The sequence below is a fragment of the Sorghum bicolor genome, chromosome 2 (genome assembly GCF_000003195.3).
Source record: "Sorghum bicolor cultivar BTx623 chromosome 2, Sorghum_bicolor_NCBIv3, whole genome shotgun sequence".
Lineage (NCBI taxonomy): Eukaryota > Viridiplantae > Streptophyta > Magnoliopsida > Poales > Poaceae > Sorghum > Sorghum bicolor.
Genome location: NC_012871.2, coordinates 24,339,229 through 24,356,976, shown reverse-complemented (window position 1 = coordinate 24,356,976; position 17,748 = coordinate 24,339,229). Strand labels below are relative to the sequence as shown.

The following is a 17,748-nucleotide window of genomic DNA, read 5'->3' as shown; positions in this document are numbered from 1 at the left end:
CATTTTTGACGTGTCGGATTGCGCCTTTTTATTTGCTTTCCACCTGTATGCCTGTATATGATCTGCAAAACACAACTTGCACTACATGTGGAACTTGGTAAGCATTTAATAAGTATATGTGAGTAAAATACATGCTTTTCTTCCTTTGCATGGACTATGTTGGCGCGGTAAATATGTTATTAAGAACCGCCAACAAACTCCCCCAAGCTTACCCCTTGCTCGTCCTCGAGCAAGAAGCTAAGATCTTGGTTGTTGATCAGGAGTTGCTACAATATTTTTACTTCTATCCAGTACATACCTTCAAACAAGATTTCTCCTTTGAATTTTGAACAGATATGTCATGGGGCTTATTGCTCATACCTTGGGTCCTTAAGCATTTGCAGGATGGATTTGATCAGATCGAGTGCTATATCCCTTTGTTCTGGAGTTTTTTTTTGATTTCCAAAACTTAGCACATTTATTTGTCAAATTAAACCATGGATCCAAATAGAAAGTTAATCATACCATTTAATTTTTGAAAACTTTTCTTTTCCATCATTCTCTTTTTTGTCTATTAGCGACACATGGCTATGTGGCTAATTCTACTATTGGGCACATGCCCAATTTTTTCGAGGTTCCGGACACATGTCCCTTTTTATTTCCTCATGATCTTTCTTTTTGAGGTTTCGGACACATGTCCTTTTTATTTCCTCGGATGCTTTTTTTTCTTTTTCATAGCCATATGCCTTCTAACAAACTTTTGAGATGATAACATAATGAAATATTTTTGTTTTCAATGGTATGACAACCTCTCAAAGGGTCAACAAAGCTTAATCTAACTCAATGTGATTATTTTTTGTAAAAACTCCAGAACTCTAGCGTTGTTTAGAACAGGATACTAGCAGCTCAGATCATCACAAATATATCCATTAATTACTTTAGACTTTAGATAGAGCATTTTGCAACCCACGCATTTAATCATTTTATTAATTTAGAGAATTCAAGGTTGAAACTAGATACCGGAAAGAAATTACGATAGAGCAACTATTCATCATTTCAACAAGGAAGAAGCTTATATCTTACATCACATATAAGTGTGGAATTATATTTTTGTCTTTTTAGCATTTTTCTTTTTTTATAATTATTAAAACATGGAAATTTCATAAAGTAAACATGCTAATTTAAAATTAAGGATGCATGAAAATAAATATACAATGCAGATAACCTCGGGATTGGGGGTCCTCCCCAAAGCTAGCTTCTGGCCGGTGTTTATTATTATTATTGTTTTATTTTTTTTCAGGGCTTACCTTTTTAGGTCTGGTCAGCAAGACCTTTTTCTCCCGTGCTTGGTGATGGATCTCCTTGTCCGGGAGAAGTGGACGGAAATGTTTGTTCCTTCTTTGGCCTCCACTTCATCTGATTGGTTTTTGGTGGTGTGGTGGCCTTTTGGATCTCCTTCCATACCTTCTTTGGTGGAAGGGGACCCTCTTTTTCTTCCGGAGCCTTGTTTTGCTTACAAGCTTTATTTTGCTCCTCATGTTTCTTTTTGGGAGCTTGCCTTTTTCTTTTGCTCCGGCTTTTGTGTAGGTCTTTTTAGTGATTTAGAGATGCTATAAATAATTTCAGGCTGTATCTGCACCTCTTTTATCTATTTATTTGGTCCATATCTAACCCGGATCATTGAGCATTGCTCTTGATGCCTTGGTTTGAACTCAAACTTCTCCTCCTTCCCATTGATGTGTAAACTGATCTTTCCTTCCTTCACATCAATCTGTGCTCCTGCGGTGCTCAAGAAGGGTCTCCCAAGGATCAATGGTGATTCCTTGGTTAACTCCATATCAAGCACCACAAAGTCCACGGGAACAAACAGTCCTCTAATTTGTACTGGTACATCTTCGGCTATTCCCGTTGGATGCCTGACCGATGAGTCGGCCAGTTGGAGAGTCATCGTGGTTGGCTTGAGTTGAGTGAAGTTGAGCTGGTCAAAGACAACTTTAGGCATCAGACTTATGCTTGCACCTAAATCACATAGCGCATGATCAAAGCGCTGAGTTTCGATTGAGCATGTGATTGTAGGGCACCCCGCGTCCTTCCTCTTCTCCGGGAGACAGTTGAGTATAGCAGCGCTACACTCTTCCGTGAGCTTAATTGTTTCAGTGGATGGCAGTGGGCGCTTGTTGTTGATGATATCCTTGATGTACTTGGCATAAGAAGGTACATGTAGAACGTCCATCAAAGGAATGCTTACATGTATCATCTCGATCATCTCAACAAAGCGAGTGAATTGTTGATCCACAGCTTGTTTTCTATTTCTTGTGGGAAATGGCAGGTACGTGGTGTCCGTGTACCCCAATGGGTCTTTTCGTGCCATTTCCTCTTCTTCTGGTCTGACATCTTTTTGGGTTTTCTTTGTTATCTCCTGTTGCTCTTTGTCCTTCCCTGCATCAGCGTTAGGGTTCGGTGGATCACGAGTGGTATTACCACCCCTCGTGGTCACCGCTTTTACATTTTCAGAATTATTTTTATATTCAGTAGGAAGGGCAGCAGCTATCTGAGCTATTTGTGTTTCAAGCATCTTATTAAAGCTCAGTTGATTATGAACAGAAGAAGTCAAGTTTTCTAATTTCGTATTTACGTTTTCTAAAATTTTGTCGTTGGACAGCATCTTTTTGGTTAAGCTTTCATTTATTTTAGCCTGTCCAAGAACTAAGTCTTTTAATGAAGGTTGGTTCGAATTAAAACTCGAATTACCTTGAAATGAAGAGCGTGACTGATTATTCCAACCATTACCTTGGTTGGCGCCTCCTTGTTGGCGGAACCCGTTGTTGATGTAGGCAGCGTCTTCACGGGTTTCGGGGCAATCATTCCCCGAATGGCCAACTTCTCCACAGACCTTGAATGTCATGTGCGAGTCTATGGCCTTCACCGAGTTCGACGGGTTCTCTTGGTTCCTCTCAGTGAGTTGCTTCATCAATAAATCTATTTTTGCGGCAAGCATATCCGTCTCCTTCATGGTATGCATGCCTTTTTGTGTTTTGGCAGCTGGTGGTTGAGTTCTATCCTAGCCCCTAGCTCTGGTGTTCTACCATCTTCTCGATCAGGGCCTTGGCCCCAGCGGTGGTGTTGATGCAAAACTGATCTGCAAACACAAAGGGCTAATACCCGACTCAAACGTTAAGGCGTGCCAGCCGATTTGACCTTGCTATCGGCAAAGGTGATAACTCGAATACTTTAGTCCTGACAACAGCGATGCGCCCGGATGTCACGGCTAAGAGGTACTCACGCGGAACTTGAGAACACGTCGAGCTTAAGTCGACGAATTCCTAAGAACTCGTAACAAAAGGAAAAAGTATGACGAAGTCGTCGAAAAGTAAATGCTGGAATATGAGTAAAAACGTGTGTTTGATTGGTTTCTTGATTGATGATCTATTACAAGGCCCTAGGGTCTACATTTATACCCTGCTCAAAGAGCTACAACCAGACACGATTAGAATTCGAATTCCAAATTACACGGAATCCGTATACAAAACGATGCAAATAATTAAGGAAATAACAAAACTATCCCTCGTGACAAACCGAAACTCCTCCACATAACGACCGGCAGCTTCCGGACTCCCTCTTTGCATCATCGGCAGACCCTTTGCCATAGTCATCGGCAGACTTTCTTATCTAGCCATCGGCACCATATTACTGCCTGTGGACTTAATCACGTTCAACCTCTCCCTCACCGGCAACCATCCTCATCGGCAACCCACTTTGTAAACATCGTACTGCCACCTTATCCTGCCATCCCAGACACGTGCCCAAAAACGATGTCAACACATGCCCCCCAGTTTCGGAGTATAAAACTATTAATGCTCCGAAATTCTCTACAGTAATGATGCCTTTTCCCGCAATTAATGCTCCTAATCTGGTAACCGACAACCTCAATCTGAACAACTCTGATCCTATTCCTCCGCAGATTTCTCGAAATCCCCAACTTTCTAAACGGGCATTTTTTCTCAGCCGTACATCGGCAACAATACCGTTACAAAGATCTGCCGATGTTCTGACCAGGATATTCGCACAAACGGTTATTTCCCCTCTATCCGCCCATCGGCAATATGACCGTTGTAGAATATTGCCGATGGACCGACCAGGAGATCTCGCACAGTAAAATATCTTCAGATAATGACCGCTTCCTGTCAAATCACCTGCACAATCCCTGGATTACCGTGCGAATAGTTACCATATCCACCTGAGTACCCTTGGATTTCTCGGATGCGGCAAAGAGATAAGTCGGATTTGCCCTTGCCCATTTTGTCCTATAAATAGTTCCTTCTCGGGTACTCCTTCCCCATCACACCATTCTACTACCCAACTTTACTTTTCCAGCGGCGGCGCCACCAAAAACTCCCAAGGTCTCTGACAAGTACCCCTCTTCACCAACTCCGGCGCCTTCAAACGCTTCCTTCGCAGCAAGATGGCCGTCGGGTTCGTCGTCCCTGAGGTCAAATCTCCACCCCGTCTTCTGTATTTTTCTTCATATCCCTGTTCACTCGCAATCCATTTTACTGAACATCTTCCTTTTCTTTCCTCTTTGTATTTCTTTTTACGCCCAAAATCACTAGGAATTGTCCAACAAAATTGTCATCCCCACCGATCAACCACACCTTCAATGCCTCGGCCCTCTAGGGGACCCAGATCCAACTGACCTTATCAACGCAGAAACCAACAGGATCCCCTTCAGAGCCGAAAATTTTTCCTCAGATCTGTGGAAGGACACCTTCCGCTCTTGGCCCAGCCCAATTGTAGGGTGGAAAGACTGGTTCTTGAGGGTCAGCAACTCTAATGAAGTTCAGTGGGGTGAAAGGAATCTAGCCCAATGCATCAGATTGTCCATTGCCGATATGCATAGAAACGAGTCACTGCTGATAGCTGCATCCTACTTTTGGTCAGACACCCTCAATGCTTTTGCCTTTGGCCACGGCCCTGCTTCTCCTACTCTTGCCGATGTAGCCATGCTTACTGGTCTAGATATATCTTCTGCCGATAGCACCCACTTTTTTGATACTGCCCCTAGTGCCAAAGTGGAGACTCGCGCTATCGGCGGTTGGTCGGGGTACATTCAGAAGTACCGTGGGAAAGGATCTGTCACCATAAAGGAACAAACCACCTTTCTGAATATGTGGCTGGACAAGTTTGTATTCTGTGGTCGATCGGCAGGACCGACTTCTGTCTACCTATCGGCAGCAGAAAGACTGGCTAACGGTGGCCGATTCCCTCTCGGCCGATACTTGCTTGGCGCTGCTTACCACCTTCTCCATCAAGTAGCCCAGAAACTTCTGCTCGGCCAATCCACTGGCAACTTGGGAGGCCCCTGGTGGTTTGTCAACATGTGGCTCAATCTGCATCTGCACAAGCGTCTCAACTTCAACCTGTTCACACAGCGTTTCCCAAGAGATATAGCTGAAAACCATGTATTGGGTGAAGAGGAATCGGCAACACGCGCCCCCTTGAACTTTGGCGAAGCTGTCATAGTTCTGCCTGGTTCAGGGGGTAATCCAGATCAGATCGGCCGATTCTTCCAGACTCTGTATGAGGGTTTGACCAGAGACGAACGACCATGGTTGGCTTATGATGACCCGGATAGCATGCTCCCTCTGACCTTCAATCCATTTGATGAAGCTCTCGACAGGGACAATGAGGTGATGATGGCAATTGTGACTCCCAGAATCATTCCAGTGAATTTCTTTGGTAGCACAAAAACCTCCCCTCAAACTTACGAATTTTACAATCCATCGGCATTAGCTCGCCAGCTAGCTTTCGGCCAGTTGCCGATTGCACTTCCTTATGCCGATGTGATAAAACCCAGAGAAACTATCAACAATCTTCTTGAGTGGACTCGAGCAGCCCAACTACCACCAAACGCCGATATAGATGTAGATCTGTCAGAATGGGTCCCGGCTGCTTTTATCACTCAGGCATACAAGTTATGGTGGGCAGAATGGAAAGAGCATCTGTTCTGTAGATCGGCACTTTCATTCCGCGGCATGATTTACTCCGAATACGAAGTTCCTGATGACACTGTAAGTAATTCAAACCAACGTTTCATTTTCTCAATATTACCTCCATCGGCAGCTTACCCTTGTATTCCTTTTGCAGGTTGATAATATTCCTCCGTTGGTTAGCAGGAGTGGCAGGCCGATCGACTTGTTTCCATCAGGCCCAATTTCCTCAATCGGCCACAATGCTCCCACTCTAGCTTCCATCGTGCATCGGGGTGTACGCCTCAGGAAAGTCACCACCAGAAGAACCCAGACATCACCAACGGTAGCTGCTCCCACTCTCGCGCGGGCTTTCAAGGCAATTTGTCAAATCTTTTCCTTTATGCTGACTATCTTTATATCGGCTATATTTATGCTTATAAACTCTTGTTCATTATTGCAGCAAACCGGCGCATCGGCGAAAGCCAGGCGTGAGAGTACCGACGCCCCCCAGTCTAGCCAACCCAAGAGAAAGGGCACCACGGGTGCTAAGACTGGAACAAAGCGCCAGAAGGTAGCAATCCCCCCTCCTCCTCCGGTATCTCCAATTCCGGTGGAATCTTCTCCTTCTTCTCCAGAAGCCCAGCCACAGCAAGCACCATCTCCCCCACCTATGCAGGAAGCACCACAGATAGAAGAACCCCAACAGGAAGGATCTCAAACAGAAGATACATCAGTTGACATGGGTGAACAAACAACTGGCCCGGTGAGTCCAGTTATACCATCGGCAGTTCTCCCGGTTCAGACAACCGTTGTCCCTCCTCCAGGTAACATACTTTAACAATATCGCTACCGATGAACTTATTCTTATTTAGTCTCATAACTCCTTTTGTCTTCTTTCAGTTGATATTGTTCCATCGGCAATTTCAGCCGATCAACCTGTAGCTCCATCGGCATCTTTGGCCGATCAGCCTGTAGCTCCGTCAGTACTTCTCAGTCAAAGACAAGAGATCGCCTTGAAGCAAGTAAGTCACCGTTTACCGTTAGCATTATTTGCCGATTCTCTGAGTATGAGCTAATTTTGCTTTCCCTCCCAGGAACAAGATTCTCCCGATAGCCTGTTCTCCTTTGCCATCGATCTCTCTGAAGAAGAAGGTGAAGAAGCAAGCTCTTCTCAGACGGTCGGCATCACATCGGTAGAGATCAGGGTCAGGCTGGAAGAATTGTCAGCTCTCCTTCACCAAGACATAGCGCAATTGGTTGATGATTCTGACCCTACCAAGACCCTGTTCAGAACTCTCAGAGGCCAAATCCCAGCCGATGTTGAAGAAATCCTGTTCCAAGCCGCTCATCTGGAGAGTCGCCAGCTGCAGTACCAGAGAGCTTCTCGGCGTCTTGCCGATAGAGCCGCTCAGACTCAACTCTCCGATGAAATGAGGAAAGAGAAGCTTTTGACCGATGAGAAGCACAAGGACATCGGTATCCTGAGATCTTCTGGAGACGCGCTGAAGCAGAAGATATCCGATCTATCGGCAAGAAAAGAATCCCTGTTGGCGGAACTCAAGGAAGTAGAGAACGCTTTGTCCGAAGCCCAACAGGAAGAGAGCCAATTGCCAGAGACCATCAGGCTTCTTGAGCACGAGCGAAATGTTCATGGTCGCAAGGCACTTCAACTGAAGAAGAAGCTGAAGCCGATAGAAGGTTCTGCCGATGACGACATCAAGGAGATGGAAGCAGCCAACCAAATTCGGCTATGCGCTATATCGGCAATCCAGACGCTGCTTAACACATAGAGTTTCCATCGGCATTATATCTGCGCTTTCCTTCTTCCTCAGCTTTTAGTCTAGCCGATAGGACTGTTATCGGCACCTAAGCTTTTGAAACACCAAGTCTTGTCCCCAAGCGTTTGGATCCAGCCGATAGGAGTGTTATCGGCACCTAAACTTCTATGCATCGACCCATATACTGGGGTAGTACTTCTTTAAATATTTGCCGTTTAATGCTCTGGGAAATTCAATTCCTTCGAGGGTTTCTAGAATGTAGGCATTACCAGGAGCCGATCGACTTATCCGATAAGGACCCTCCCAATTAGGAGACCACTTTCCAAACTTCGAACTTTTGGTCCCAATTGGTAAAATTAATTTCCATACCAAATCCCCATCGGCAAACTCTTTAGCCTTCACTTTCTTATCATACCATCTAGCAACTCTCTTCTTATTTTCTTCTATACTCATTAAAGCTTTTAACCGATGCCCTGCTAGATCGTCCAATTCATCGGTCATCAAAGTGGCATAACCATCGGAAGTTAATTGATCTTGAAAAGTTAATCGCCTAGATCCAGTCTTAATCTCCCAAGGCAACACTGCATCATGTCCATACACCAATTGATAGGGTGATACTTTGGTCGATCCATGACAAGCCATCCGATAAGACCACAATGCTTCACTCAATAATGTGTGCCACCGCTTGGGATTTTCTTCAATCTTTCGTTTAATAAGCTTGATAATTCCTTTGTTAGACGCTTCGGCCTGCCCATTTGCTTGAGCATAATAAGGAGAAGAATTCAACACTTTAATTCCCATACCGATTGCGAATTCATCGAACTCCCCCGATGTGAACATGGTGCCCTGATCGGTAGTAATCGTTTGGGGAATCCCGAATCGGTAAATAATATGCTCCTTCACAAAATCAATCATATTGGCCGATGTGACTTTCTTCAAAGGAATAGCTTCAACCCACTTAGTGAAATAGTCAGTGGCAACTAGAATGAACTTATGCCCTTTGCTAGATGGTGGATAAATCTGGCCGATCAGATCGATGGCCCATCCCCGGAACGGCCAAGGCTTTATTATAGGATTCATAACCGATGCGGGTGCTCTCTGGATATTACCAAACTTTTGACAACTTTGACATCCCTTGAAATATTTAAAACAATCTTCAAGTATGGTTGGCCAAAAATATCCATTCCTTCGAATCATCCACTTCATCTTAAAAGCTGACTGATGCGCTCCATACACTCCTTCATGGATTTCCCCCATCAAACTTCTAGCCTCATCATCGCCCAAGCATCGGAGAAGAATTCCGTCGATAGTTCGATAATACAATTCATTTTCAAGGAACACATACTTGGTTGCTTGAAATCGAACCCGTCTTTCAACTTTTTTGGATGGATCTTTTAGATAATCAATAATTTCTTTCCTCCAATCACCGGCACCGACTGCCGATGTCGCATTAATCATTGGCTGATATCCCGAGGCATGCTGAGCTAACCGATTAGCGTCTTCATTATGCAATCGGGGAACATGCTCCAATCGGAAATCCTTGAATTCCTTTAACAGTTGCATACTTCTCTCGAAATAAGTTATGAGAACTTCACTTCGGCATTCATAGCTTCCGGCCAATTGATTTATAACCAACATAGAATCCTCGAATATTTCAACAGCACAGCACGAACTTCTCTTAACAACTCCAATCCCTTGATCAGAGCCTGATACTCAGCCTGATTATTGTTGATGTGGCAACAATCGGCAAGGAAAACTCATACTTCCTCCCCTTAGGGGAAACTAATACAATGCCGATTCCTGCCCCCCGGTCACAGGTAGATCCATCAAAGAAGAGCGTCCAGGGTACAATCTCCAAGGTTTCCACTAGACCGCAATGCTGAGTCACAAAATCGGCCATAATCTGCCCTTTGACTGCCTTAGCCGATTCGTAACGCAAATCGAACTCCGACAGCGCTAAAATCCATTTACCGATCCTACCACTCATAATCGGCATAGATAGCATGTATCGGACCACGTCATCTTTGCAAACAACAGTGCATTCGGCCGATAACAGGTAATGTCTCAGCTTGATACATGAAAAATATAAGCATAAGCATAGTTTCTCAATGGCCGAATACCTGGTTTCAGCATCAATCAACCTCCTACTCAAATAATAAATTACCCTTTCTTTCCCTTCAAATTCTTGAACTAAAGCTGAACCGATAACCGATCCATCGGTAGATAAATACAATCTGAAGGGCTTCCCTTGTTGAGGTGGAACTAGAACTGGAGGATTTACTAGATACTTCTTGATTTCATCCAGAGCCAACTGCTGTTCTTCTCCCCAAATAAACTCTTGATCGGCTTTCAATTTAAGAAGAGGACTGAAAGCACGAATCCTACCAGATAAATTCGATATAAATCTCCTGATAAAATTTACCTTGCCGATCAAGGATTGGAGCTCGGTTTTGTTGGTAGGGGCCACTATTTTATTGATGGCATCAATGGATCTTCGACTAATTTCAATACCCCTCTGATGTTCCATGAAACCAAGAAACTGCCCTGCCGATACACCAAATGCACACTTGTTGGGATTCATCTTCAATCCATGCTTCCTTGTGCACTCTAACACTTTTTGTAAATCGGCAAGATGCTTTGAGAAATCTCCAGACTTAACCACCACATCATCAATATAAATCTCCACGAGCTTGCCGATGAACTCATGAAATATAAAATTCATAGCCCTTTGATAAGTAGCACCAGCATTCTTCAACCCAAAAGTCATGACTATCCACTCAAATAGCCCAACATGACCAGGACACCTGAATGCGGTTTTTGGAATATCCTCCTCCGCCATGAATATTTGATTGTAACCTGCATTACCATCCATGAAGCTGATGACCTGATGACCAGCCGCAGCATCAACCAGTAGATCGGCGACAGGCATTGGGTATCCATCCATCGGCGTAGCTTTATTGAGATTCCTGAAATCGATGCACACCCGAAGCTTCCCGTTCTTCTTGTAAACCGGAACAACATTGGAAATCCACTCGGCATACCGACACTGCCGAATAAACTTAGCTTCAATAAGTTTGGTGATTTCGGCCTTAATATCAGGTAGAATGTTAGGATTACATCGGCGGGCTGGTTGCTGATGTGGCCGAAATCCAGACTTGATGGGTAACCGATGTTCAACAATTGATCGGTCTAAACCAGGCATCTCAGTATAATCCCAAGCAAAGCAATCTTTATATTCCTTTAACAAACTAGTCAATTGTTGCTTACTCTCAGGATCTAATTTAGCACTAATAAAAGTAGGCCTAGGCTTATCACCACTACCTATATCTACTTCTACCAAATCATCGGCCGATGTGAATCCCTGGCCTAATTTTCCATCATCGGCGAATCTATCCATTAAAAACCGTCGTCAGAACCGACTGCTTGGATCGGTGGAATCTCATAATCGGCAACTTTGAGAAAATCTTTCTCCCAAACTTCTCCTGAAATGCACCTGGTCCTTTCGTAAGTATCCGCTTCTGCCGATGCGATAACATAAGAAGAATCTCCTGGGACAATCTCAATCTTGTCACCTACCCACTGAACCAAGCATTGATGCATTGTAGATGGGATACAACAATTGGCATGAATCCAATCTCTTCCCAACAATAAGTTGTAAGCACCTTTTCCGCTGATCACGAAAAAAGTTGTCGGCAAGGTTTTGCTGTCGATGGTCAACTCTGCACATATCGCCCCCTTGACTGGAGACACGTTTCCTTCAAAGTCTTTGAGCATCATATCGGTCTTGGTCAAATCTTGATCCCCTTTCCCAAGCTTCCGATATACTGCATACGGCATAATATTAATAGCAGCTCCACCATCAACTAGGATCTTGGTCATTGGCTGCCCATCAACCCTTCCTTTGAGGAACAGAGCTTTAAGATGCTGCCTCTCGTCATCGGCAGGTTTCTCAAAGATAGCCGTCATCGGATCCAGAGCCAACTGAGCTATCTGATCATAAAATTCCAACTCATCATCACTGGCTGGTGCAAGAAACTCCATCGGCAACATGAAGACCATGTTGACGCCTGCCGATGGACCTTCCCTCTTAGTGTCTGACGGCTGCCGACTTCCAGAGTTCTCTCCCTTGTTTAGCTCTTCTTGCCTTTCACGTTGCAATCTCCTTTTCTGTGTCTTGGTTAATCCTCCAGGGCACCATGGAGGAAGTGGCCTTTGCCTTGCCGTCGGGCGTCGGTTCTCCCTTGACTCCATACGATGCGTGTTAGCATCCCTGCAAAATATGAATTCATCGGGAACCCGCGCATCAGCCATTCCCTCGAGCTCTTCTTGGTTCCTGGGAAAATACTGGACACGGTCACTAAGTCTGTCATGCCCGCTATATCTGCCCCCCAGCCGGTCATGAACTGACACCCTTCCTCTGATCGGCCCATTAAATCGCCGTTCATCATTATGATAATGCCGATCGATCCTATCGTACCGATCATAACCGTTGCATTCAGGGCAGTCTCTGACAGTAGGAAGCTTGATATTCTCCTCCCAACAATGGATGAAGAATGGACAATTCCAATGATCCCTGTGCCGATTCCACTCCTGTCGGCGTCTTTCTTCTTCCCGTCGATAATCTTCCTGCTGGCGCCGATACCGATCTTCCCGTTGTTGCCATTTTTCTCGAGGCCTTCTATGAGTTATGACGATACCAGATCGAGGAAGCCTTCCTGAGCTAGTTCCTTCCTGGACCAAGCCCTTACTTCTTGCATCGGCAGTAGTAACTTGATGCTGAGGATCTACCGATGCACTCTTCTCAGCTGTCTCCGATGTTAAGACCTTAGCCTTCCCCTTAGCATCCAACATGTTTGTCGGGAAAGGATGTTGGTCTATCTTCATCGGCTTCTGGGCTTTGGAACTGTCAAACTTGATTCTCCCTGACTCTATAGCCGATTGCAGCTGCTGTCTGAATACTTTGCACTCGTTGGTGTCATGGGAAGTTGCATTATGCCACTTGCAATATCTCATCCTCTTCAACTCTTCTGCCGATGGGATCACATGGTTAGGTGACAGTTTGATCTGACCTTCCTGAAGTAGAAAGTCAAATATCCTATCAGCCTTAGCGGTGTCAAAAGCAAACTTCTCTGGTTCCTTCTGCCCAAAAGGACAAGACATCGGCTTCTTGTTTTTTACCCACTCTGCCAAACCGATTACTGGTTCTTCATCAGAATCTGAGCTTGTTGCTTCATCGACAAATGACACTTTCTTATTCCATGCTCTCTTAGGCTCAAAAGGCTTGATGTCTTGATCAGAAATCCTCTGCACCAAATGACTTAAACTTTCGAACTCCTGAGAGGCATACTTATCCCTGATATGTGGCAACAAACCCTGGAAAGCCAAATCGGCTAGCTGCCGATCATCCAGAACCAGGCTATAGCATTTATTCTTGACCTCTCGTATCCTCTGCACAAATCCCTCAACCGACTCATCATTACGTTGTCTCAACTTGACCAAGTCGGTGATCTTCTTCTCATGAACCCCCGAGAAGAAGTATTTGTGGAATTGCTTCTCTAGATCGGCCCAAGTAATTACTGAGTTGGGAGGTAACGATATGAACCAAGTAAAGGCCGATCCAGACAATGATGATGAAAATAGACGAACCCTCAATTCGTCCCTGTTACCAGCCTCTCCACATTGAATAATGAACCTGTTGACATGCTCCATGGTTGACGTGTCGTCCTGTCCGGAAAACTTTGTAAAATCCGGTACCTTGTACCGATGTGGAAGCGGGATCAAATCATACGCGGGAGGATACGGTGTCCGATAAGAGTAAGTGTTGACTTTGGGTTTTATCCCAAATTGTTCGCTCATTACTTCAGCAATCTTATCGGCCCAATATGCATCGGCATCTTCCCGATGAGGCGGCTGCGGATCTGGTACTTGGTGGCGAACCTCCACGTGTCTGTTGGGGACGTGATCTGCACGGAACATTGTATTGATCACCTGTCCTCCAATCTGCGGACCACCAAACTGCTGTCCACCGATTGGCTGTCCTCCGAGTTGCTGTCCAAAATTCATTGGCTGGTTGGGAATCCCCTGACCTTGGAACCCGGGATAGACCTGCCCTTGCTGGAACCCTGTAGTCTGGTAACTCTGCTGGGGCGATTGTGGAAAGGCTTGCTGTCCAAGCCATCCATTATTAGCGTTCATCGGCATAGGTGCTGCCGATGATTGGTAATTGGGTACCGTCGTTGAATTGACATACCCCGACTGGGCCATAGGCCTCTGTTGCATCAGCATTGACTCTGCCGATGCGTTGGGCATCTGGAACATTGAATCTTGAGGATTTCCAGTGTGAGGCCTTGCAGTAGTAGTTGTGGTATACCGAGGACTCTGGTTCACCGGCGCATTGGGAGGTGCCGATGTCATAGGAGTTTTGCCCCTCATGTCAGTTATTTGTGATGTTCCCGGCGTCAACTCTAGAGGCATACCGTAACCCCACCAGTTGGGAGGAAGAGTCAACCCTGACATTGCCGATGCCAACATATCTGTTGTCAGTTTATGCTGCCCAACTGAAATTTGTGGGTTGGTTGCCATCGGCATAGATAGTGCACCAGTAGTCCCCGATGTACTTGGAGGGACGGCAGATTGTGCACTTGCATTCGTCAAGGCAGCCGATGGAGCCGTGACCTCTGGTGCCGTTGGATGATGATGGGAGGGGCCCACATAATCTGGTGGGATTTGTCCTTCCTTGAAAGTTCTTGCCACGGCATTGAAAACCGTATTAGACAGTACACCAGCTTGGTTAATCAACGCTCGATTGATGGCATTGTCAACCATATCTTGAAGCTTGCCAGGATTGGCGTCAAAGGTGACCTGCCGTGGTGCCGGCAGTGCATCTTTCTGGACCACTTCGCCGCTCCTGTTTATGCTGAAAGACCTCAGGCATTGCTGCTTGAACTCTTCCGTGGCTTGGGCAATAGCTTGCTTCTGCTCATCCTTGAGGTTGGCCTCCGTCACGGGGATGACGTTCTCTTGATCGAGGTCAGAGATCGACATGTGAATCTTGATCTTGAATCTTGTCCCACCGGGCGTGCCAAAAGATGTGTTGATGCAAAACTGATCTGCAAACACAAAGGGCTAATACCCGACTCAAACGTTAAGGCGTGCCAGCCGATTTGACCTTGCTATCGGCAAAGGTGATAACTCGAATACTTTAGTCCTGACAACAGCGATGCGCCCGGATGTCACGGCTAAGAGGTACTCACGCGGAACTTGAGAACACGTCGAGCTTAAGTCGACGAATTCCTAAGAACTCGTAACAAAAGGAAAAAGTATGACGAAGTCGTCGAAAAGTAAATGCTGGAATATGAGTAAAAACGTGTGTTTGATTGGTTTCTTGATTGATGATCTATTACAAGGCCCTAGGGTCTACATTTATACCCTGCTCAAAGAGCTACAACCAGACACGATTAGAATTCGAATTCCAAATTACACGGAATCCGTATACAAAACGATGCAAATAATTAAGGAAATAACAAAACTATCCCTCGTGACAAACCGAAACTCCTCCACATAACGACCGGCAGCTTCCGGACTCCCTCTTTGCATCATCGGCAGACCCTTTGCCATAGTCATCGGCAGACTTTCTTATCTAGCCATCGGCACCATATTACTGCCTGTGGACTTAATCACGTTCAACCTCTCCCTCACCGGCAACCATCCTCATCGGCAACCCACTTTGTAAACATCGTACTGCCACCTTATCCTGCCATCCCAGACACGTGCCCAAAAATGATGTCAACAGGTGGTAAGTGATAGGAACGCGCCTCCAGCGGCGGCGTCTAGGTGTCCCTTCGACATGGGCGTGAGCCCATTGTAGAAGTTCTGGAGCACCATCCAGTTCTCCATGCTGTGATGGGGGCAGCTTAGGATGTACTCTTGTAGCCACTCCCATGCTTCAGGGATTGTTTCGCTGGCATTTTGATGAAAACTGGCAATCCTTCCCCTCAAAGCATTGGTTTTGCTTATGGGGAAGAACTTGGCGAGTAATGCCGTGGAGCATTTTGCCCACGTGGTGACAGCTTCCTTATCTTGATAGAACCAAATCTTCGCCTTCCCCACGAGGGAGAAAGGAAAGAGGCGGAGCCGAATGACATCAGGAGTGATGTCCTTGATGACAATCGTGTCACATAGCTCCAGGAAGTGTTGAAGGTGTGCATTCGCATCCTCGCTTGGCAAGCCACAAAATGGGCTCACCTGCACCATGGTGATCAGGCCAGTGCGTAGCTTGAAGTTCTTGCCGGCCGTGTCAACAGCGGGGCCAGTGGCCACATTGGTGACAGTGGGCATGGAGAACTCGCGGAGTGTCTTCTCGGCGGCCATGAGTTCATTCAGGGTTGGTGCGGTACCGGCTGGTTCACTTGTCGGTGGAGTAGCAGAAGACGAAACAGTTCGAGACTGTCTAGTCCTTAGGAGTGCCTCGGGATTGGAGATGTAGTTTTCCGGCAAAGAGAAACCAGGCATACACTATTCCTCCTGTTTCATCCACAACAGGGAGAAAACAGGCAGAGTTAGCCTGCATAACAATTGACTCATTACGCACATCAGATTACTTGATTATATTTATCTAGAATCATTTTCATATTAGCCTTCCCCGGCAACGGCGCCAGAAATGCTTGTTGGCATTTCTTAACGTCATCACTAAGAACAGGGTTTAATCTGTCCTTAGCAACGATGTTGGAAATGTCATGATAACACTTACTAATGCAATCACCAAGATTAGAGTATAAATCTATCCTAAGCAACAGTGCCAGAAATGCTTGTTAACGTTTCTTAGCATCACTACCTAGAATAGGGTTCTGCTCTACTCATGATAATGACATTGGCAGTGTCATATTGGCAGATCCGTAGTATCACCACTTTGAATAGGAAGCTAGATCTACCTTCCCGATAACGGCGCCTTATTACCGTTAGGGTAGGGTTCCAGTTCTTAATCATGGTAGTGGCACTAGGATTGCCATGTTGGTATTCCTTAACAAGTCACTAGCTCAGCGCATGTCTAGCAACAGTGTTAAGTATATACTGGGGTGATGGTTCCTTATGTTTGGAGTTTAAGTACCGCAAGCGGACAGGAATTATCGTGTAGCATTTCAACCCGGGGATTTACCGAGTGTCGTATTTATAGGTTCACTCTAAGGAAGGCTTAATATGTTAAGTATTCTAAGATAAGCATAGATCAAAGTAATTATGATAGCAATAATGGAATCAAAGGTCAAAACAGGTGATAAGCATTTATATGTAGAATAGTGATCCATCACAATCTAGGCATGGCACATGGGCTAAGGAATAAAAAGAGACTAAAAGAATGAATTGAATCAAAGAATAAACAAACAACCTATTGGAGCAGGTGTGGTCCTAGATACAGATCATGTCATAGAACAAGTTAATCATGTAATTATACTACTTAGAACTAGTCCTGTGTTTAGATGGTTTGGGAGGTTACGCGAGTACTAGTCTGCCAGCAACCTCCGCAATTATTTAGACTCCTACACCCTAGCCGAACATGGGGGAATGCCAAGGACGGACAGGGCTGTCACCACCTGCCGCCATCCCCTCTACCATGGACTAGGACAATGCATTTACCCGGCCTTTACACCCAAGCACCATGCTTACATGCAAAGAACCTACTCGGACTCCCCCGGGTCCCGGACCCTACGGATCGACAGGTAAGAAGCCCAAGCCTACTGAAAAGAGCATGATAAACCCCCATCTTCACACAAAGCTATTTGTAGGCAATTAATTAACATGAAGCAATTAGTCTAAAGTCCTAAGTGAGAATAATACAACATACACCTAGCAGTAGTTCATATAATACACTACTAGCCCTAGGGTAGCATTATACTATAAGAACTATATACAAAAATGTATGTCATATCATTTTCACTAGGACTATATTCTAGTTCATATGCTAGCATCATAAAACAGGGCCTATGATCTATGTCATATACCATAGCATCAGAACTATACTCTAGTTC

At 45.3% G+C, this 17,748-nt stretch overlaps 1 protein-coding gene across 1 annotated transcript; it reads right to left on the bottom strand.

The window, feature by feature from the left end:
* LOC110432654 lies at positions 1,628-16,096 on the bottom strand. The gene is made up of 3 exons (XM_021453430.1): positions 15,971-16,096; positions 2,770-2,944; positions 1,628-2,535 (listed from the first exon to the last, which is right to left on the bottom strand). The coding sequence occupies exons 1-3, from the start codon at positions 16,094-16,096 to the stop codon at positions 1,628-1,630; spliced, it is 1,209 nt and encodes a 402-aa protein (XP_021309105.1).

Excerpts from the sequence above, each read along its gene's own strand:
- LOC110432654 (XM_021453430.1), bottom strand. The coding sequence starts at position 16,096 with ATGGCCGCCGAGAAGACACTCCGCGAGTTCTCCATGCCCACTGTCACC. Across the intron at positions 2,945-15,970 it reads GCCTGATCACCATGGTGCAG|CAACTCACTGAGAGGAACCA; the intron begins GTGAGCCCATTT and ends TTATTGATGAAG. Across the intron at positions 2,536-2,769 it reads ACAAGGAGGCGCCAACCAAG|CTCAGATAGCTGCTGCCCTT; the intron begins GTAATGGTTGGA and ends AAACACAAATAG.